The sequence below is a fragment of the Talpa europaea genome (assembly GCF_964194135.1).
Source record: "Talpa europaea genome assembly, chromosome: 14".
NCBI lineage: Eukaryota > Metazoa > Chordata > Mammalia > Eulipotyphla > Talpidae > Talpa > Talpa europaea.
This window is the reverse complement of record NC_140082.1, coordinates 9,504,562-9,526,016: the sequence shown is the minus strand read 5'-3', so window position 1 is coordinate 9,526,016 and position 21,455 is coordinate 9,504,562. Positions and strand designations below refer to the sequence as shown.

Below are 21,455 nucleotides of genomic sequence, written 5' to 3'. Positions count from 1 at the left end.
CCGCTAGGCCACCTCCTGTGCGTCTGTGAGCAAAGGTGTGCCTCATCCCCTGAGCTCCCAGGGGCCCGCATACATGTGCCATGAGTAACCGAGTGAACAAGGGAACCCACAGACTGTGCCTCCCTGTTGCTTCCAGGAGCTCCTGCTGCTTCTCCAAGCCCCGCCATCAGGAATAAAGTCTCCCTGATCATCACACCCAGCTCCTGGGGGCTGGCGGAGGTGGCTGGTTTGGCAGCAGACCCCAGAGAGTCAAGGGAGTCACTTGAAAGCCTCTCTGGGGAGCCTTTCTGCCGCTGGCCTCCGCTGGCCTCCCTGCAGCAGGAAGGGGGAAGGGATTCCAGTCAGAGGAACCGGTGCCTGAGCCTGTCCTCTAAGAGCAGCGGGGCCTGTGGGGCCTCAGACGCAGTTAACAGCACCGACGGGTGGTCAGTGAAGAGGCTCCCTTCACTCCACACATCGGGGTCCTCTCTGAGGTTGTCCAAGGGGCAGAGAAAACCATGTGCCCCCCACTGCCTTGGAGTTTTGCTCAATCTTCACACACCTGCTGGCCGCAGCTCTGGGAGCGGCCGAGCCCACAGGGAAGAGAGGCAGTTGGGAGATTTTGAATCCGCCGCAGCAGGAAGCCCCATCATTTCACCCTTGCATCAGTTACTTTGCTAAAATTCTAAGAACTGTTATTGTAAGTCAGGGGAAAGCGGTTCCCAGCAGTTAGGGATAATTCCCAAGGGCCCCCCCGGACATCCCCCCGCCCCCCTCTTGCTTTCCTGACTCCAAAGTCAGTCAGGATTTCTAGAGTCCTGACTAAAGGCCCGCTCTGGGTCAGCGCTCCCGGTGGGCAGCCCAGCTGGGGTCCCACACCCGACATTCCCAGGAGGCTAGGTCTCAGCACCCCCAAGAGCCCTTTAACAATGCAGACTTTTGTGTCTGGTGTGCCCAGCTTTGCAAATGCCAAGGTTGTGTAGAGGGTTTCAACCTGGAGAAGGCGGATTCTGCCAGTCCAGCTCATTTCAGGGGCCCCTGGTGGCGCTGACAGGCACCCCTGCCCCTGGGTAGGGCCATGAGCCTTGCTGGGGGCAGCCGGTTCTCAGCAGCCCCTCCCAGCGCCAGGGAAGCGTCTGTAGCGCACTGCCCAGCTCCTGCCCGTGACCCCACCCCAGCACCACCCCGGGGCCCAGCTCCCGGGACAGACTCAGTACATGGCAGTTGGCGGCCACGGTGTCTCCGAACACTGTGCAGAGCCACAGCCTTGGGAACCAGAAAGTGTTGATTTTGAGTTTCCGCCCTCCTTGCCTGGCCTCTGCGGGTCAGTTCCTCCCTTGGAAAGTGGACATGATTCCACAGGACCCCCTTGTGCGGGCCCACGCCAGGCCCTTCTGATGGACACCCCGTGAGCTGTTACCCCATGTTAAGGCACAGGCATGTGGTCAGACAGGGGGCAGGACAGCCCCACCCAGCTCCCCTGGAGCCCAGCGCTTCTCCAGGGCCTGGGGCCCACCCACATCGCTGTTTCCCTGGGGATTCGTACCTGCAGCCACCAGGCTGGGCCTGCATCACAGGACAGAAAGGGGGGGGGGTCTAACTCCTGCTCCTAGAGTTGGAGAGCCACTTCCCCCCCCTCCTCCAAGGCGCAGGGCTGAGCCCAAGCTGGGACCTCCCCACCCCTCTAAAGGTTGCGAACAGGCACCCCCACCCCCAAGCTGCTGAGCCCTGCAGACTCGGCGGTGCGGGCGCGGGTGTGGCCTCCTCCTCAAGGTGCTGGGGAGGAGTTGGGAGGCGCTTCCGTGGGATACGCCGAGCTCAGCACCTGGTGCGCATCCACCTTGATTACTGTTATTACGTGACCTTTATTGCTGCTCGCCGCAGAGCTAATTAGTGCTCGCAGGCCTTCCGCGTCCCGGGGGAGTGTCCCTCCCGGGCAGGGCGGGGGTGAGCCCGGGTGGGGGGTGGGCCAGAAGCCTCGCAGGGGTCTGACCCCTCCGCCCTGCGCCCCAACTTTGCTCACACCTGCTTTTCCCCGGAGCCGGCGGAGCGCGGAGGGGCGACGCGCGGGCCGCGGCCGCGGAGCCCGGGGGGCCTGGCGGGGGCTCCCGGGGCTCCCCCCGCCCCTCCGGCCGCGCGGGGCGCTCCCCTCCCCGCGGCGCGCGAAGCCGGCGCGCGCTAGGACCGCGGCGCCCGCCCTGCGCCGCTATAAGAGGCCGCGCTCGGGCCCCACGCGGACCCGCGGCTCAGACCCTCCCGCGTCCCGGCGCGCCCGACCCGGCCCGCCCGGCCCGGCCCGGCCCGGCCGTTGCGCAGCCGCCGCCAGCCCCGGGCCTGCGGGGCCGCCCGCCCCGCCGCGGCACCATGGGCGCTGCCCACTCCGCGTCCGAGGAAGTGCGGGCGCTCGTGGGCAAGACGGGCTGTGAGTACCGGGCGGCGGGACGGGGGCGCACGCGGGCTCGGGGCGCCCCCCGCGCGCGTGACCTTGGGCGGGGCCGGGGCGCGGCGCCTCAGTCTCCCGCTCCCCCAAATGGGCGCGCGGCGCGGGCGGCGGGGGGAGCCGGGCGGGCGCCCCGGCGCGCTCGGAGTTGGCGGGGGACCCCCGGGGGGGCCGCGGGCCCGGGGCGGGGGCGCTGAGCCGGGCTCCCCTCGCCCCCACGGCCGAGCGGGCGCCCAGACCCGGGGAGCCGGGCGCGGGGACGCCCGGGGACGCCGGCTGCGTGCGCGCCCCGCGCCGGAGCCGTTGGGGTTCGCGATGCGCGGGGGGCGGAAAGTTTGAAGTCGGCGGGACCGGGGGGAGCCCGGCGCTGCGGCTCGCGGGCCGGGGGCCCCGGGCGGCCGCGCGGTCTCCCTGCACCCCCATGCGCTGCCCCATCCTCAAAGTGGGTTCAGGGGCGCCCACCTGTCTGGGTCCCCGGGAGCTTCACGCGAGGCAGCGCCCGCGGAGCACTTTGCCGGAGCCCCGCGACCTTCTCCGCGCCCTGCGGGACTCCGGGACCCGCAGCGCGGCGCACCCCGCAAGCGGGGCGCGCGGGGCGCGCGGGGAGGCCCGGCCGCGGGCGGTGACGGCGCAGGTGCCCGCGCGCCCGAGGCGGCCGACCTGGGACCTGGACCCCGGCCCCGACCTCGGGCGCGGGGCTCTGCCCCCCGCGGCGAAGGGGGTGCGCGAGCCGAGGATGCCGGTCGCCGGGGAGAAGGCAAATGGGCTCTGGCTCGGGACCAGGTGGAACCTGCCAGCACCACTTCCCGGCGGTGTGACCTTGGGCTGGTCACTTTCAGTCTCGGAACCTCGGTTTCCTGCCCGCTGGGACGGGAGTTCTGCTGCTGCCGTAGATACTCCAGGCTCTGGAACTGCAGATGTTGTTTCTAGAAAGGAGCGGCCTCCTGCTCGGAGTTTGGTGCAGCCACCCAGCTCCAGAGGCGCGCACGGGAGGGGGGGGCCAGGTGGCCCCTGGCTGAGAGAGGACCCCTCCTGACCCCCCCAGTGGAGACTCCTCTTTCCAGGAGCACTGGATGAAAATTACGGAAAGCCCTTAATGACTGGGTGTCTGTGTCTCCACGCGTGTATTTATCTTTCTGCGGACGGGTACAGAGCTGTCTCCACCTAGAAGGAAAGATGCTGTGCGGTGAATAGGCTGCGCGCTGGTTGTTTGAAAGTGGGGGAGGGCAAGAGTGCGTGTTTGAAATTGCTTTATTTGCTTGGAGAGTCCTGGAAGGAGCCTCGAGGAAGTAGGAATAAAAGGGATACCTGGAGGGTTTGGTGGGAGCCATGAAGAGGAGTGAGTTTTTCCATGTAAACTTTTTTATGTTGACATTTTGACTCGCAAGAGGAGTGTGTGACTGTTTTACTTATTCAGAGTTTTACGAAGTCCAGCCCCAAGGCCAGCATCTTGGTTTTTCCCTGTTTTTAATTTCTTAAGTGCCTTCTCGCCGCCTCCATTTCCTTGTATTTGGATGGGTAGGTGGATGCGGGGGTGCTCTGTAGCTGGGCCTCACCCGGAGGGTGGGCTAGTGCCAGCCCCTGGCTCTCCGGGGTCCCAGCAGGGCGCCGGGGGAATTCCATCTGGTTTGACAGGTGATGGGGCAGCAGGGCATGCTGGGAATCTCATCTGTTTCCTGGGACCAGCCACCCATGCGGATGGCATATGCCCTGTTCCTGCTCCGTGGCTTTCCTAGATGTGGCTTCCCTTCCTGCTGCCCAGAACTTGGAATTCACACCCCAAAGGAGGGTAGGAGGAAGAGGGGTCAGTGGGAAGAGGTTTCAAGGTCAGACTAGAGGGGAAATCATGAGCGATGAAGGTGCTCCCTCAGGGACTGGCATAGTCTGGGCACTTGTACCCATTCAGCAAGTGTTTATCTACCGAGGACTGGAGACTTAGAGTGACCCAGAGGCTGACTGAGGGGAGGCACCCAGGAGAAACCAATCAACCCACAGGTGTTGGGCTCTGTTAGGATGGCATGAGAGTTGGGGCAGAGGCAAGGAAACATTTCTTTAGGGCGGACCAGGAGGCCATCTCTGAGGAGGTGATGGAACAGAAACTGATATGTGAGGGAGCCAGCTGTGAGAAAGTCAATAGAAAGTGCATTTAGGGCAGCAGGAACAGTGCATGCAAAGGCCCTGTGGCAGGAAGTTGAGGGCAATAAGTGGGAATTGTGTGAGATGAGGAGACAGTCGCCATCAGGGCTCAGTTTGAGGCAGGAGCCTGCTTTAAAGCCGTTTGCTAGGATGTGACCTTGGGCAAGTCGTTACGTTCTGTGCCTCAGTTTCAGCCGCTGTAAAATGGGGCTAGTCATCACCCCTTCTTTTTGAGTGGTTGAGGAGGACTGAGTTGCTATACATGAAGTGATTAAAACAAGGGCAAGTAAATATTGAGCACTTTGGGCCAGGCTCCGCACACGTGTATGTTCTGATTGCTGGGCGGCAGCTGATGTTCAGTCCCGGAGCCCCTCCCCAGCCGCGTGCCCTTTAGACAGTCGTCCTGCCTCCCTGAGCTTCAGCGCGCGCATCTGGAGCTTGGGGGGGGGGGGGGATGGACTGGCTGCGATGAGGCAGGCGTGGATGTGAAGGGCTGGGCATGGCATGGGAAGGTCAGCTCCCAGGATCCCCCCAAGCCATCGGAACCCTTGGGAATCATCGGGAGAAAGGGGAGGAGCCTCAGGCAGGGCTGTGGACACCCAGCCACTGGCTGAGCCTACGACGGCCCCAGCCTCTCTGAGGACCGCGGTGGCCCTCGAAGAGTCAGCCTGATCCTCCAGGGAGGGTGGAGATGTGGCCCTTTTGCAGATGAGGAAACGGAGGCTCAGATAAAGCAATTTGGCTGCAGTCCCACCGCACGAAAGCGGAGACTAGGGAATCATTGGATCCCCAAGTCCACACTCTGGCCAGCTCTGTGCGTTCACCGGGCTCCAGTGGCCTCTCAGATTACCAGGCCCAGAGAGTTGGGACCTGTCTGTCACCTGCGGGCCACGCAGGGAGGTTCTCTGTGCCTGGGCCTTCTGTTCATCTGGACGTCCAAGCCTCGGTGCTTCTATGTGGGAATATTCCCGAAACCACTGCCTTCGTTGTCTTCAAACATTTCCTCTTACCCGGCTCCCTCTACAAAGCTCAGGCTTTTGGTCATCTGAGGCTCAGCTTAGCTGCTGCTCCTCCGACTCTGGGCTCCCCTCCCTCCCCCTTGGAGCCCCGCCCATAACAGCACACACACAGCACCCCATGTTAGGGCTGTCGCCGCGTCACCTGCCACCCCCAGAAGCTTGGCACCCCTTGAGAGTGGGGAGTGTCTCAAGCACCTTTGTTGGCAGCGTGTGGTGTGCGAGCGCAGGAGCACGCCCAAGGACGACGGCCCAGGAGCACGAGTGTCCGGCAGAAAACCCCACGCCTCAGCCCTCCCAGGCCCTTGCGCCCTCCCCACGCGATGCACCCCACTGGCTTCAGCCCTGAGCCACCAGCCAGAGCAAAACTCGCCCACGCAGTGCGCCTCGGGCTGCGCGGCCACCTCCCCATGCCTGTTAGTCTTGCTGATTGATTGCAAACCTGAAGCACTCGCAGACAGTCTTCTCCGGGCCAAGAAAGCTGACTACCTAGATTGTTCAAGTTCATGTGAGAAACCTGAGGCGGGGCTCCCTGGCTTGCCCTTCTGCCGCCCCTCCCGGGATGAGAATGGGCCCTGGAGAGGAAGAAAGTTCCTGAGAACATTCACCTGGAGGTGGCCCATTCCGCCCCCCCCCACCTATCCATGGCTGCCCCTGGAGCTGGAAAGGAAATAATTAAGAGGCAGCTTCTGGGAAAGGTGGAGGGCCTATTTTTTCCTTCAAAACAGCTCTATGGCCTTGCCTATGTGGATGCCAAGAAGCTGCCTGAAGGAAGAAGGAAACAGTCTCCCAGCTCTAGAGTTCAGCCCTCATCATGGAAATAGCCAGTGTTTATTAACGGGCGCTTGTCCTCTGCCGAACCCTGAGCTGAGCAGCCTGTCCGGAGCTTCCTGAGGAGGCCTCCCAGGAGTCCGTGGGTCCCTGCGCTGTAGATGTGGACACGGGGCTCCAGAGGGGGCCTGACGCCCAAGACCCCGGGCCCCTGAGAAGTGCGGTCGAGTGGGGGTCAAGCCTCACTCCCAGACCTCGGCGCTGTGTGGTCCTGGCCCGCGGCAGGTGGGGGCGGCGCTGTTCCCCCTTGGGTGCTCACCCCTGGGCCAGGCTCCTGGGCGCTACAGTCTCCAAGTGGCCCCAGACCCTGGCCTGGGCCCATGTCCCACTGGGCTCCGGATACTGGACACCTCCCCTGCCCCTCGTAAGCTCGGGGGCTGAGGGGCCAGCACAGGCCGGCCGGGATCCTGGCAGAATCTAAACCCCATGAAATAGGATGCAGGATCGCCGGCGTGGCTCCCCGGGTTCTCTGAACAGCGAGGATGTCATCACACCTCAGTAAGAGAATAAACGCGCAAGTTGTTTGTTTTTAAGAAAAAGGCACGTGACAGACGTCCGCGGTGTGAGCTTGGGTCACTAGCCCAAAGTCAAAGCCAGGCCTTTTAATGGTCACCTTTTCTTTGCACAAAGAAGAACTGGGGTGTAGGCCAGAGGTGCAGGGGCGAGAGGACTCACCAGAGTCAGAGTGGGGAGCAGAGCAGGCGGATCCACTGAAATACACTGCTGAGGGGAGCAGAGGGTGAGACAGGAGAGGTCTGCTGCGCCCTGTGGGTAGCTCCCTGGCGGGGGATCCATTGTAGTGACAGTGCTGAGACTTAACCCCTAGGCCACTGGTCACCTCTTTTTCAAGCGTCCAGGGAAGCTGCTCTCCCGCAGGACAGACCCCCCCGGTACAGCCTGCCACTGCAGAGTCTGAGAGTCTGGCTGAGCTGGTGCCCAGCCTGCTTGTTTACTAAGTTGGATCAATAGGATCAGTTCTGGGTGATACAGAAAATTCTAGAATTGCGGGGTATGCCTGGGCGAGGGCAAACTCAGGGGTGGACAGGGTGAGGGACGTGTCTGGGAATGTGCCACCTCCCCCGGGGGCTGGTGTCTTCTGGGTGGCGCACGTCTGTTTCAGGAAGAGGGTTTGTTTTCTCAGCATGCAAGCGATTGGCAATCCACACCAGGACGTCCTGGCTCCTCAGATTATTAGTAATTAGGTTCCTTTGGCATCTTTCTTTTCTCGCCTCCCTCCACCCCTACCCCCATGCCAGCAGGCTATTTTCTGTGTGAGTTAATGGACCCCAGAAGGCAGCCGGAACTGAAGGCTCTGATTGGCCAGAAAGCCCAGTCAGACGGAACCCGGGGTGCTGATAAGATGCCTCTCCCGGCCCCCAGCACCGGAGTGTCTGTTATCTCAAGCTGGGGGAACAGGCCTTTTTGGCGCAGACATGCCCGGCGCTCTGGGGAGAGGAAGCAAGGCCCCTTTCACCCATGCTGGTGAGCCAGGCAGGCTGATGGGGGAGGAGCCGGCACCCCGGACCTGTCAACAACCCCCCATCCCTTGCCTGTGCCGACCTTATCATTAATTCATAAAACCAGAAGGTCGAGCAAGTGACTTCCGCCGGGGGTGGCAGCAGCCTCCTTAAGCACTGGGACAAAAGGCCCTTTGTAGTCCCAGCAGTGTCACCTTCGTGGTCAGAAGTGGGTCTTCCGCTGTGGGCGCAGCGCCCCAGGAGGCGGGAGGAGCTGGCAGGTCTCAGGCGGTGGCCGGGCAGGAGGCATGCGCACTGTGGGTGCCCGAGAGCGACAGGAGGGAAGTGGCTGCCCCGAAGCTGGAAGGGCCTCCCTGCCCGCTGAGCACTGATGCCGGGGGGTCAGTGGGCAGAGGCGCCTGAGCCCGCGTGGGTCCTGGCAGTTCCCAGGGTCCTGGAACCTCCTCCTCACCTGCCAGGTCTGCCCCCCACTGGTCTGGAAACACTGAGGAATTCTGTTTGCCTTTCCTGGACCGCAGAGTTTGGAATGTCCAGCGTGCCTGGCACGGGCGTGGAGTTTGGACTTGGCACGGAAGCCAGCCTGTCCTGTGTCTCGCACTTCCTGGGGGGACTCTGGGCCAGTGGGGGGCGCTTCCTGGGCCACCTCGCAGCCAGGTGGTCTTATGCTTCAGCTCCCCAGGACGCAGCGCCCCTCTGGAAGAGGGCTCAAAGCCCTCACCCTTAGCTTTGGTGCCTGTACATGTTGGGGTACCCCTGGACCGCCGCCGCCCCTCCCCACTCCCCCACCTGCCGTGCCCGAGTTCCCCTCTTGCTTCTGGCACCCTCTTCCAGCTTAGCAGAGGGAGGCCTTCATTTTCTTCTTCCTAGATGCCCTGTCTGGGGCCACTTCTGCCCCTCAAAACTCCACTGGTCTGTTTAGTCCTCGAAATTCACGTTCTCTGTTGTCCGGGTGGGTCAGCTTGGACTCGCCTGTCCCTCTGGAGCACTCGTCACGTGGGCCCCTGAGGCCTGTAGTGTCTCCGCATCTGCAAAACCGAAGCTCCTCCAGGGTAGGGGTGCAGTTTAACGCAAAGAGCAGAGCACAGGGGATCACTCCCTCCTCCCGCCGCCCCCCAAGTCCTCACCGCCCGTGGACTGCCCTGGCAAGGTCAGCACGATGCCCGCCTGGGTCAGCACTGGACTCTGCTGACCCTCTGGCCCTGGGACACCACGCCCTCCCTCTCCGCTCTGCCTTCTGCCCCCCCCCCACCTCTTCCTCTTTTTCTTCTGTTGTGGACATTTGAATGGTTCTACTTTGTCTTTGCATTTTCTATTGCATCTAAGGACAATCTGCTCAAATAAAAAGGCCTAAGCCCACTACTTCCCCAACTCCTTTTACCCACTTTCCAGATCAGTTTCTTCTTTGTTGCCATCATCATTCTGTCCCCCCACCCCCTGCTTTAATCTTTCCCCCTTTTATCCGGGGTGCCGCATGTTTGTAGGTAAATGGGGAGTGTTAGTGCCGCTGGTGGGGCCTGGGGTGCCTGACCTGGGCGTCCGGCCTTAATCGCCCTTGTCCCTGCGCTAGGCCCATCCTCTTGGTTTGGCCTCAGCCTAAATCTGGAGCCGCAGATAGTTCTGGAAGGATGCGAAAACCAGCTCCTCCGATGCTCTGAAAGACGCCCACTCTCCACGTCGCTACTGATTCACTGTTGTTTTTTTCCCTTCCTCATCTTTAGTCTTTTTATTAAAACAGACATCTCTGTGTCTCTAATTACATAAATGCCAGCGAGTCATCCTTCCAGTCATTTCTCCACTTTGGCGTGCGGCGTGGCAAGCGCTTCTGAGAATAGACTCCCGGGTTCAAGAACTAATCTTGCTGCTCGCAGCTCTTGACCGTCCACAAGTGACTTAACCTCTCCGAGACTCCGTGTCCTTATCTGTGACTTGGGTGCGATAAGCACCTCAGGGTGCGGGCATGAAATAAGTTAACATAGGCCACGTGTTTGGTTTCGTTCCTGCCTCCTGCGCAAACGCCGGCCCCCGCGGTTGTTATCACCGCCGCGAGCAGCGTGCTGTGGGCAGGTGCGTGCAGAGGCGCGCAGCGCCGCCGTGGGACTTTGAGCCTCGCTCACCCACTCTGACAGCTTTCCAGCGTGTCTCCTTGCTCAGGGGTGGAGAATGTTTTCTAAAGTCCCTTCAGTGTGATCCCCGCTCCCTGCCAGTCCTGAGCACCGGAGAACCATCCCTGCAGGAAAGCTCCCGAGTCTCCCGCGCCGCGTCCTGGGGATGCACTTAGAAAGGCCCTGCCCTGCCCGCGTGGGCCCGGAGCCGCGCCTCCCAGGAATTCCTGGGCTTCACACGTACAAAGTGGGTGGCAGTTTGCGTGAAAGTGTTGGAAGGCGCTGGGCAAATGCCAGCAGTCTTCTTGCTGCTGCTGCCTTGGGGGAGAGAACTGGGTTTGATAACTTCCTCCTCGAGGCCCAGCGCACCCAAGTATGAGCCTTTGGTTAGTGTTACGGCCTGGGTGTGGGCGCGAGGCGTGGCCTGTGCCCCTCGGAGAGGGCAGGTGAAGGAGAGGCGTGGGGCCTGCACCCCCGCGGCCTCGGGAGGCTGGTCTTTGCTTGGGCAGATTCCTCACTGCTTTGGCTGCAGCCCCAGGCGGCCCAGGGCGAGTGGTGTCTCCCCCCTGAGCCCGGAGTACCGGCAGGTACTGACTGCAGGAGGGCGCTTCAGGGCACCCGTGAGCCTCGGAGCCAGCCCAGCAATCAGGCTGCTCCTGCCAGGTCCAGGGCGGAGAGCATGGGTGATGTTTTTTAAAAATTGGGGCAAAATTCACACAATGTGAAAGTGACGATCGGAAGCATTTTCAAGCATGGAGGCTCTGCTCAGGGTTGAGCCAGTGTCGCCACCGCCTAGTCCCTCTGCTGTGAATCTACCCCCACCGCAGCCCTTGGCACCCCCCACCTGCTTTCTGTCCCAAGGGGCTGTTTCCGAGCGAGCGGTGGCCCCGGGACTGGCTGCTTCTCCCAGTGTCATGTTTTCGGGTTCCCTGTGTGCGCAAGCGCCTTGCTCCTTCCCCTGGCGGGGTGGACGGACGAGGCCACACTTTGCTGCTTCACCAGCTGAGGGCCCTTTGGGGGCTCCCACCCTTTGCCGATTGTGCAGTGTGTGTATGTGATTTTGATTATTTCCATGGTGCGAACAGCCTCAGGAGGGCGGTGCTATTATTATCTGTATTAGGGGGAGGAGGCGGTGGTGACAGCCCCAGGGGACAGTTTAGTAGGACGGGAGGCTGGGATAGAACCAGCATCCTGGCACCCGTGCTGTGCGCCCCCTCTGTCTGTAGGCTGGGGCTCTGGCTAGCGCTGGCTCAAGTTCCGGCCAGTGGAAACTGCATACAAGAGAGCTTTGGGGCCCCCCTGGAAGCCACGGAGATCTTCCCCGAGGTGCCATTTGGAATCCCAGGTCCTGCACCCAGACCGGCGCTGCTGGGGGAGGCAGGGTGGCTCCCGGGAACCCCTGAAGAGTCTTGGAGAGAGCAGCTAGCAAGCTCTTAGTCTCAAGACTCCCCCCACCCCCAAACACACACACACCTGGACTACTGCACCTGGCGGCCTCAACAGGGCCCCATCACCTGCATCTTATTCCCTGGCTCCGCCGCCTCCTGAACTCAGGGTAAAGTCTGGATGCCTCGCCCGTGTGTGCAGTGTCTCCACCCACCCCTCTGTTTCCCTGGTCTTTGTCAGCTGTTTACCTCTGCTGAAGAACTTGGGGGCTCCCTGAGTTCCTCCCCCTCTTCCAGCCCCCCACCCCAGCCAGGCTTGGAGATCTGTGGGCATCACCATTCACTCACCCCTGGACTGGACACCCAGTGCACCTTGGTGAGCCGACTCTTGCCCTGGGTCCAGCGAGTTGGTGCAGGTTCCCAGCCGATGGGGGCGCTGCCTTTGCATCTGAGTCTCCAGCATCCAGCGGTGCCTAGAAACCCAGAGGCGCTGGTAATAATGAATGGCAGTGGCACCTGCCAGCGGGTACATGTGTCCCAGCACCCCAGAACTGGTGTGAATCTAAGGTAAGCTGTGTCTCACATGCCTCACCACCAGACTCGGGCCCCGGGAGTGCAGCCCCGAGTTGTCTTGACCACCCCATAAGGGGGAAGGGTCAGCAGTGATGTTCCGCTGAGGGAGGCTGGATCACAGGGGCACTTGGGGCCTGCTTCTCGCCCCAAGTCTCTCCCCTCCTCCTCCTCCGTGAGCGTTCTGACTCCCTGGTCTACACAAATCTCCCCTGATGACCCTCTGGGGAACACAGCAGGAATGCAGACTGGACCCTGCAGTCTGAGGGGTGAAGCCAGGGCCAGGCAGAGACCTCATACCCCGTTCCTTCCATCCCACTCCTGCCCACCACACATCTTCTCTCTGTTCTGGTAGATTCACCGCTTCTGCCTGTGTCATAGGGCAGCATGAGACTGACGTCTCACTGAGCACAACTGGCTTCAGGGTTCACCCGTGTGTGTGTCAGTTCCTCATTCTTTTTCATGGCCAAATAATGTTCCATTGCGCGCACACACAGTCCTGCCTCACGTAATGACACATCTGTTCTGAGAAATGCTGTTAAGTGAGCGCAGGCCTAGATGGTGCAGCCCATGGGACCCTGTCCTACTGTGCTCTGCGGCTGACCCCCACACCATCACGTGACGTGTGACCGGTCCACGCTGCATCTCTCCATCCACCCGCTGTTGGCGTTGGAGCTGCTTCCACCTCTCGGCTGCCATGGGCAGGGCGCCCGTGAACACTGGTTTACCAGATTTTGTGTGTGTTCATCTATCAGGGACTTACCCTTAGGCGTGAACTGTCGGGGTTGTGTGATAAACCTGTAGGTAATGTTTTGAGGAACCTCCCCCCCAAGGTGTCTTCCCCACAGTGCGTCATTTTACGTTCCCGCCAGCTGCGCTCAAGGGCCCTGTTCTCCGGCCTCAGCCACACCTGTTATTTTTCTCTTTCATTGTAGCCAGCAAGGTTAAAAAGTACTAATTTAAATAAGATTATCCAAGTAATCCCTGTCCATGGCACAAATGTTAAAGGACAGAGAAGCACTAATAGGAGGACGAGGAGACCAACGTCCTGCAATTCTACCATCTGGAAACAGTGGCTTGTTTTGTCACAAACCCCTTTCCTGTCCCCCGCACACGGGTAGCAATGTGGACATTCATATCCACATCCGGCAGCTTCTCATGTAATGATAGAAACCTTTTTCTATGCCCTAATTATTGAAAATGGACATTTTTTTGTTTTTTAATTTTTGTAATGCATTTTATTTTTTAATTTTGTACCTATTTCACATCATTCTTATTGCACACGGCATGCTTTCTCCTCCCAGGCGTCGTCCCACAGGATTCCCCCCACCAGCTCACCCGTGCACCATCGCTGTGGTCCCTTGTGCTCTTCCCGCCCTGTTTTGATCGCTCTCCCTCCGCCTCCCCCGCAGAGTGTCTCTGATTTATAGTTGCCTGCTATTTCTTTTTATTATCATTTTTTTCCTGATTCCTTATTTGGATCCCCTACATTCCTCCTATAAGTGAAACCATCGCTATTTTTCTTTTTATTTCGGGCTTATTTCACTGAGCAGGATCCCTTCCAGCGCCACCCATGTTGCTGTGAAAGGCATGAGTTTATCTTTTTTGATTGCTGAAGAGTATTCCAGAAAATGGATATCTTTAAAGGCCTCCTGCCCTCAGGGTGGACCAGGGTCTAGCTGGTGTCCAGTGGCTCAGCATCTCCTCCCGTTTTTCACTGTTCTGGCACCAGCCCACCATGACTCCTCTTCCGTTTCCCGTGTGCGCTGCCTCCCTGCCCCCCGGGCGCTCAGAGCCTGTGGCCAGCGCTGCCCACACAGGCGCCACTGGAGGCTGGGACAGGCCTGCCTCTTCTAGGAGACATCGAAGTAATTAATCTTAAATTCTCTGCCAGCCACATGATAAAAAGTAGAGAGACAGGTGCCATTCATTTTAATTATTCTGCCCAGTAATGTTGAAAATATCTGTGCATGTGATCAGCGCAGGCCTTTATCAGGGCCGTTTGCCTTCCCGGTCCTAGGTCTCAGAAAGCCGGTGTATTTTCCACTTGGGCACACCCGAGTTTGAAGTCACTGCTTCTGAGGGCTTAGGGGCTACACATCCCGCTGCACAGAGATACTTTCCTTTGAGGCTTTTGATATCCTGTGGCAAGTCCTGCCACCCCCGCCCCAACCCCAAGTATCAAGGATTAAGCTCCCACCAGCTGCGGGGTCGGAAGGGTGTGCATTTCCCTCGGGTGGAAATCTAAACCCAAGAATAACAAGGTAGAGATGCCAGGCGTGAAGCGTGTTGGGGCCCCTCGTCTCCATGGCAACTGTGACCATAGGCCGGGAAGAGGGCGAAGAGTAAGGAGCAGGGAGCCCGGGAAAGCTTGTCCCGGGGACCCCCGAGTGGACACAGACAGAGTGTGTGGCGTGGAGCAGGTGCTCCCGGAACAGAGCGCCCTCCGCGGGGTGTCTGAGCCAGGGAGGGGTCTGGGCCCTGGGGCCCGGGGCGGCAGGCTGGCTTCGTTGCTCCTCTTGCCTTCAGCCGGACGGGCTGGGACGGGAGGGTGTGCACACGAGGAGAGCAGTTAGCTGGGACCTCGCAGAGTAACCTGCTTCAGGATGATTTGCAGCGGACCTTGGGCAAGCCTCTGTGTCCCCGTCTCCAGAACGGGATCGAATCCCCCTCACCCGGGGGGACTGGGGAGGAGGTTGGCCGAGGCTCGGCACGAGAGGCACTGCCGGTGGTTACTGATGTCCCGGCTGCGCGTGTAACACGTTTGAACGGCCCCATCCAGGCAGGTCTCACGCGCCGTGTGCCCCTCATCGAAGCGGACCCGGCAGTGTCCCGTTCATCACAGGGCTGTGCCACCATCTAAGTTTAGAACATCCTCACGCCCCCCCGGACATTCAGCAGCTATTAGCAGGGGACCCCCCCCCCCCGCCCCGCTGGTCTGCTCCCAGCGCCCAGGTGGCCTAGCGGGGCTGCACAGGGCAAGCCTCCCCGGGCGCTGGGCGGCCCCTCGGCCTGGCTTACGTGTTCCAGGCCCTCGTCTCCACCAGAGGTGACCGAGGCGCGTGCTTTTGGCTGCCGCTTCTGATTCTTTCTCAACGGCGTGATGTTCTTTTTACCCTTTGGGTTAGACCTGGAAGCTGCTGGTGATCACCCAGACGGAGGCAGCGTGGGCCGTGAGAGCGAAATGAAGCCACGTGCTCCCGGCCTCACGCGTGGCTTCCCATTCTGGGCCTGCCTGCAGGTGCTGCGGCCGCGAGGGGGCCGCTCGCCCTCAGAGCCTCAGCTTGCTGCTCCGTGGAATGGGGCTCCCCGCCTCATGGGGCAGGACTGACGCTCGTGTGTCCGGGATATGGGCCAACCAGTGATTCATCAGGAACAATATTTTTGAAATCCCTCAGCTGTCCCATCTGGGACCATATTGTGTGCTTAAAATATTCATTACATGACTAATAAATATACAGTGTACATTAGAGAACATGGGGAAAATCCAGATGAATCAAAGTGAAACAGTCTTTCCTCCCAGTATTGAGGTAAATGTTATTGTCAATTTGAGGGAAATAAGTCCAGATTTAATTTTCTCTCATTATATACATTTTAATATAAATATTTTAGACATGTGCATATTTATAAAATATTTATATGTGTGTTATAAATAAGTGTATGTGGAATATTATGTATTTTCCCAATGGGGATGTGCTATTTTTGTAGCAAGCTGTTTTTAGACCACGTTAATATGTGGAATATATTTTGATATCAAATATACAACTCACTTTTTTTTTTTTAAAGATTTATTTTTATTTATTTATACAAGCACTGGGTACAGTCAGAATCACGGGAGGGTGAGAGAATTCACCAGAGCCAGAGCAGGGAGCAGAGCAGGCAGAAGGACCGAAGCACACTGCTGAGGGGAGCAGCGGGCGGCAGGAGAGGTCTGCGCGCCATGTGGGACCCTCCTCCGGTGGCCGGGGAGCAGCCGGGGATCGAACCGGCGCTGCAGAGGCCGCGGGCAGCTTCTCAACCCAGCGCTCAACCGCTGCGCCACCGGGGAAGCCCTATACAACTCACTTTTAAAGGCAGCAGACTTTTACATTTTTTAATAAGGTTTATTCATACAAGAACTGGGGTGTAGGTCAGAGGTGTGGGGATGAGAGGATTCACCAGAGACAGAGCGGGGAACAGAACAGGCAGACTGACTGAAATCCACTGCTGAGGGGAGCAGCGGGGAGACACGAGAGGTCTGCTGCGCCATGTGGGTCAGCTCCCTGGCTGGGGATCTGACTCGTGCTGCAGAGACTGCAGATTGCTTCATAGTGCGGTGCTTAACCCCTTGCGCCACCACAGAGGTCCCCATTAGAGTCAGCAAACTTTTAAAATTGACTGGTCAAGTGCTTTATGGCGTGTTTAACCTATTTGGGGGGCTCCTGGGTGCCGTGCAGTTGTTAAGTAATTATAAGGAATGCAAAGGTGAACACACTTATTAATTCATCTTTTTATACCTATCAGATTCATTTTTCCAGGATAAATTCCTGCCAAGTAGAATTACTGGCTTTTTCAAGTAAACTCTCCACTGCAGTATCGCATCCGAAAAGGGAATCGGCCATTGGCACAGAGCCGTGGTCTCCCCACGGACACAGCTGTGTCACCTGCACCTGCGTCAAGAAATAAAAGACTCTGATGCCCAGAAGCCCCCTCCTGCCCCTGTCAAACAACTACCCCTCCTCCAGGACAACCACCGCCCGACATTTTTTTACAGCAAGGACTTTACTTTTTAGAGCAGTGTTAGATTTATAACAAAATTCAGAAGAAGGAAAAGAGATTTCCCATGTGCCCTCTGTACCGCCCCTCCGCACCCCCACCCCCCCAAATGAGCTTGCCCTGGAAGAAGAAGAGAAAAAGGAGCAGGAGGGCTGGGAACTGCTGAGAGACGGTGGTGGGAACTCGCCGTGCCCAGCCTCGGTTGTGGGAAGTTCTTCCTGAACTATGTAAAGTCCCCTGAGCCCAGGATATTCTGGGCAAAGAGGCAGCGAGCAGCGCTTACGAGCAGGCTTGGAGTTGAGGCCCCGCCTCACCACTCGCCAGTTGTATCATCATGGGTATGGGTGCTCCGAGCCGCGGTAAAACAGAACGAAGTGCCTTTTGATTTAAAGGGCAGCCTCGAGGGTGAAGTGGGGGGGTGCGGGCGTGAGTTTAATGATGTGCATTTCATTGCATAAAATAAGCACTCACCTGGGGGCGGGACCCTCGTCAAACTTGGAACCCACGAGGGCCGGTCTTAGCTGCAGAAGAGGGTCTTAGGCGCAGCAGCCAGGCGTGATCGTGCACCCTCCTCTGCGTAGTTTTTCTAAAATCACTAGGGCATCTGCACACAGTGAGTTCTTGGAAACCGCGGCTGTAAGCGGCGCGATGAAATCAAGTCCTTGAGTCCCGCCACTTCATTCACCATCAGCCGGGATTGTTTTCTCATCCACATTTCAGCTGAAGGACGTTATTTGAAAACCTGCCACGCATCCTCCACAGTCAGAGTTGCCTTTCTTGCCCTTCTGCGCGCCTTGCTCCGCCACGTTCTCCGGGGGTTTCTCACTACACTTTTCCCAAATCCCTTCTGACTCCTGCCTGAACCACCTGTGTCCCTTCCCTGCCCCTGTCTCTCAGCAGGTGATGAGACAAACCCCTTTCTCAGCTAGGGAAAGGCCCGTCTTCAGGAGCCGGAGGGGGGAAGGCAGACAAGCAGATAGGATCTCGGAAGTGGGCCGGGCAAGGGAAATGTCCTGGTTCACCTTTGTCCCGTCTGGAGCTGTTGTCGGTGGCAGGTGTATGAGCCCCAAGGGAATCTGCACTCAGAAGCCATCACCACGAGGAATGGGGGATCCTTGCATCTCCCCTGGCCCAGTTTAGTCCCAGCAGGACGGGACTTGAGAATGCATGGAATTGGGAGGCTGGAGAGGGGAAGCAGTGGCTCCTCTGGGAGCTCCTTGTTCAGCTGTCCATGACGTCTGCCTTGTTTTCTTTCTTTCTCCTACTTTTCAGTCTCCTCAGACCAGATCGAGCAGCTCCACCGGAGGTTTAAGCAGCTGAGCGGGGACCAGCCCACCATCCGGTAAGGCCTGCAGCTGCCCCTGGGTGCTGGGCGGGCCCAGGCCCCTGGGAGATTTCTTTGCACTGCACCTTTTTTTCTTTTTCTTTTTTTAAATCGATTTATGTCGTGTGTTTGTGTATGTGTGTGTGTGAGACATTAGTTTATAGCGCAGTGTATTAGTCCATTGATCCCTTTCCCTGAGTGCTGGGTGGACTCCTAAGAGCCTGTGGGTTGCCTCATAGCCTCAGGCAAACCCTTCTAGAGAAGATGGTCTGATTCTTTGGGCTCAGAGAAGTATATCTAGAACAAAGACAAGGGCAGGGATGAAGCTAGTTGACTGCCCCTCCCTCATCCTGACTTCCTCCAAAGGCTCCTGAGCTCTGTGCTGGGCATCCCAGACACAGACAGAGGGCCCATTGCCAGGCACCCACAGGTGGATCAGGTCAGGGGCTTAGCCCTTCTCTTTCGAGCCTGCTCCCTCTAGGTGGCTAACTCTAGCCTCAGGCAAGATGGCGGGCAGCAGGCTCCATCACGGTGTGTTGTCTTTCTACTTTGTGTTTGTGACATTGACATTTTAGAAGGTGTGGGGGGGAGGCTTTTAGGAGGAGGGATGCCTTCCTCATTCTAGGAGTGCGTGATGAGTCTTGGGTGGTGGTTGAGTTTTCTAGAATGGGTTGGTAGGAGGTCCTAGCCATCAAGTGAGTCATCACGAAGCTGGCACGGAAGCCGGGAGCTGAACACTGGCAAGGAGATGCCCGGTGTAATGGCGGGCAGTGCTCATCCCCGCGTGGCTCCCTGAAACAAGCATTCAGGGTCTCGCGGTGACAGTCTGGGAACTCTTAAACCCTCTTGTAGTCCAGGAGAAATGACCTTTGCAGCCAGCGCACTTACATTTCACCTGGAAGCTGCCATGCCCGCCGCCACCGTCCCTGTGTGTCTAAGCCGAGCCATGGAGTGAGTCCAGTGCGCTGTGTTCTCAGAGCATCTGTTTCCGGAGCTCGGGCATGACTGGGCTCAAAGTCCTTGTGGTCTCGATTGTATCCAAGGCAACCAGGACTGACCCCTTGAGTTCTAAACACCTCACTCTCTGTGCCAAGGAAGGGGTGCTGACCCCAGCTCTCAGCCTCCTGCGCACTCATTGGCTCTGATAGAGTCGCCTGCCTGAGTCTTAGCCAATCCCCATGGCTGGCTCTGTTTTTTCCCAGAGCTGTGAGGCAGTGGGGCTAAGCCATAGGTCAATGTCAGGGTGGGCGGGTGGACTGGTTTCCTGGGACTGGGGAACCCCCTGGAGCCCTGGGCTGAGGATGCAGGGTAGGGAGACAACCAGGCACCCGCTGAGAGCCCAGAACCCAGACCTGGGAAGTGAGTCGCATCTGAATTCTGCTCATCTCTGGCCCTGTGACTGCACATGAGTCGCTTTGCTCCTCTGAGTCTGTCTCCTCATCCACAGGGCACGTCTATTCATTTCGGGCTTGACTTGGGCACTAAAGATGAGCAGGTGCATGTGGGGCGGGACGGTCCTGCTCCGCACTGTGGCGCTGGCATTCGGGCATACCTTCCCGGTGCGGGGTTGCGTGGGCCTAGCCTCTGGGCGCTGCGGTCTGACCCTGGGCGGGCTTGGCGGTGCGGAGCATGCGTGCAGAGGGGCTGCCGTGTCACTGAGGCCCTGCCCGCCGTGGGGGTCTAGTGCTTGAGCCCCTGACTGTGAGGGCCGTGGCCAGGACACACTGATGCCGAACCGTGTGCCCCCCCGCCGAGTGTGTGCATCCAGCCAGGGGTGCGGATCTCCCGGGAAGCTGCTGCAGCGGGTCTGGGGTGGGCCTGAACCCTGCATCTCTAATCAGCTCTCCTGGGGTGGTCGTTGGGCCCCAGCATCCAGACCGAGCACCCAGGTCCCCTGGGTCTGACCTCAGAGTCCTCGAACCTCCTCTGCTCCCCTCACGCCTGCAGCCTCCACCTACCGCCTCCCCTGGTGTGCAGGCAGCCGTGGCTGCTGACAGTTCTGCCTGGGGCCGGGCTCGTCCCAACAGTTGTCAGACATCAGTTGCAATTATCTGAGCGCGTTTACTGGGCTGCACAGCTGAGCGTGTTACTTGAGTCTTATAAAACCTCAAGGGAGTGTGGTGGGGGCCCCTGTGGTCCCCATTTTACAGAGGGGACGGTGAAGCTCAGGAAAGCCACGTCCCGGGGTGCAGAGCTCGGCGGTGGGAGGTGCTGGGACGTGAGGTTTGCCCGAGGGAAGCTGTGGGCTCTGTTGACCTGCCTCTGTCTCCCCACGCTGCCCTCTGAGCACCGTTCTGAGCACCCTGGGTGGGCGTGTAATCCCCGCGGTGGCAGCTCCTATGCCTCCATCCCCTGTGTCTGCCGGGGAGGTGGTGTCGGCCACCGTGTCACAGCCCGAGTGGCCGGCAGGAAGGAGGTGACAGACCACAGCGTCTTATGCAAACTGGCCTGCAGGAAGGGCCCGGGCAGCCTCCGGAACTGCTTTGCCAAATCCTCAGCTGCCTCCAGACCAGACAGCTCTGTCCCCTGCACCTTCCTGGCGTCCTCCCAGGGCAGAGGGCATGAGAGCCCTGGGCAGGGAGCTGGTCCCCAGCACCTTCCCCGCTCTGTTAAGGGGTCCCTGAGTAACCCCAGGCGGGGTCTTCAACTTCCCTGATCCGGGGCATGTCCCGGGCCCTGCACTGTGGGGGGAGGGGGAAGGATGAATTTCTTCAGCATTTAAAAGGCTGTTCTTGAAAGCTGTCCAGGCTGTAGGGACATTTTGCCCCATGAAAAAAGGGGTGTGGGAGAGGAAAGGCTTGGCCTGGTAAAGAAAAGAAGAGCCAGGCTAAGCTTTCTTAAAAGTGGGGAAAATTTATTGCGCGCCCAGGCGAGCTTCGCGGACCCAAGGCGGGGGGCGGTGAAGTTGCGCCCACTGTGGGGAGATGTCCTTTCATAGGACGGGGAGAGGCGAGGCGGGAAAACTGGGTTGACGGGGGGCGGGAGGGGAACGGGTTCAGGTGGAACAAAGTTGTTGTTCGTGGAGCCGATGGTGTCCGTGGTCCTGCTGTCAGGGCCCTCTTGTTTTTTCTGCGTGGGCTTCCTCATTCCTGGCCCCTGCAGCGGCCTGTCAGGAAGCACCCCCTTGGACGCCGCCCTTTCAGAGCGGCTTATCAGGGCCTCGCGGGGAGCTGAAGAACACCAAGCACGAAAGGCCCCTTAACAGGGGCCGTTCAAAAAAAAAAAACTCCTACAAGGTGAAAACGGCCAAAATTGATTTCAGTTTCAGCTCACCTTTTGCTGGCCGCGAGAGGCCGGCCTGGGCAGGAGCAGCCGCATCACTGACTTATTTTTAGATCCCGCAGGCCCCAGTGTGGCTCGGGGTGCAGACACATGGGGTGCTGAGCCGCGTCCCCGCGCCACCCGCCAGATGCCTGTAGCGGTGACGCCAAAACCTGCC

At 59.2% G+C, this 21,455-nt stretch overlaps 1 protein-coding gene across 2 annotated transcripts in view; it reads left to right on the top strand.

The window, feature by feature from the left end:
- Nucleotides 1-2,306: 2,306 nt before the first annotated feature.
- The window catches only part of TESC (tescalcin), a 34,122-nt gene continuing 14,973 nt past the window's right edge, over nt 2,307-21,455 (top strand). For both annotated transcript variants that reach the window (XM_084254315.1, XM_084254314.1), the window contains exons 1-2: nt 2,307-2,401; nt 17,965-18,034. In XM_084254315.1, coding sequence (XP_084110441.1) covers nt 2,344-2,401; nt 17,965-18,034 — 128 coding nt within the window. In that variant the 5' untranslated portion in view covers nt 2,307-2,343. The remainder of the gene's footprint in view (nt 2,402-17,964; nt 18,035-21,455) is intronic.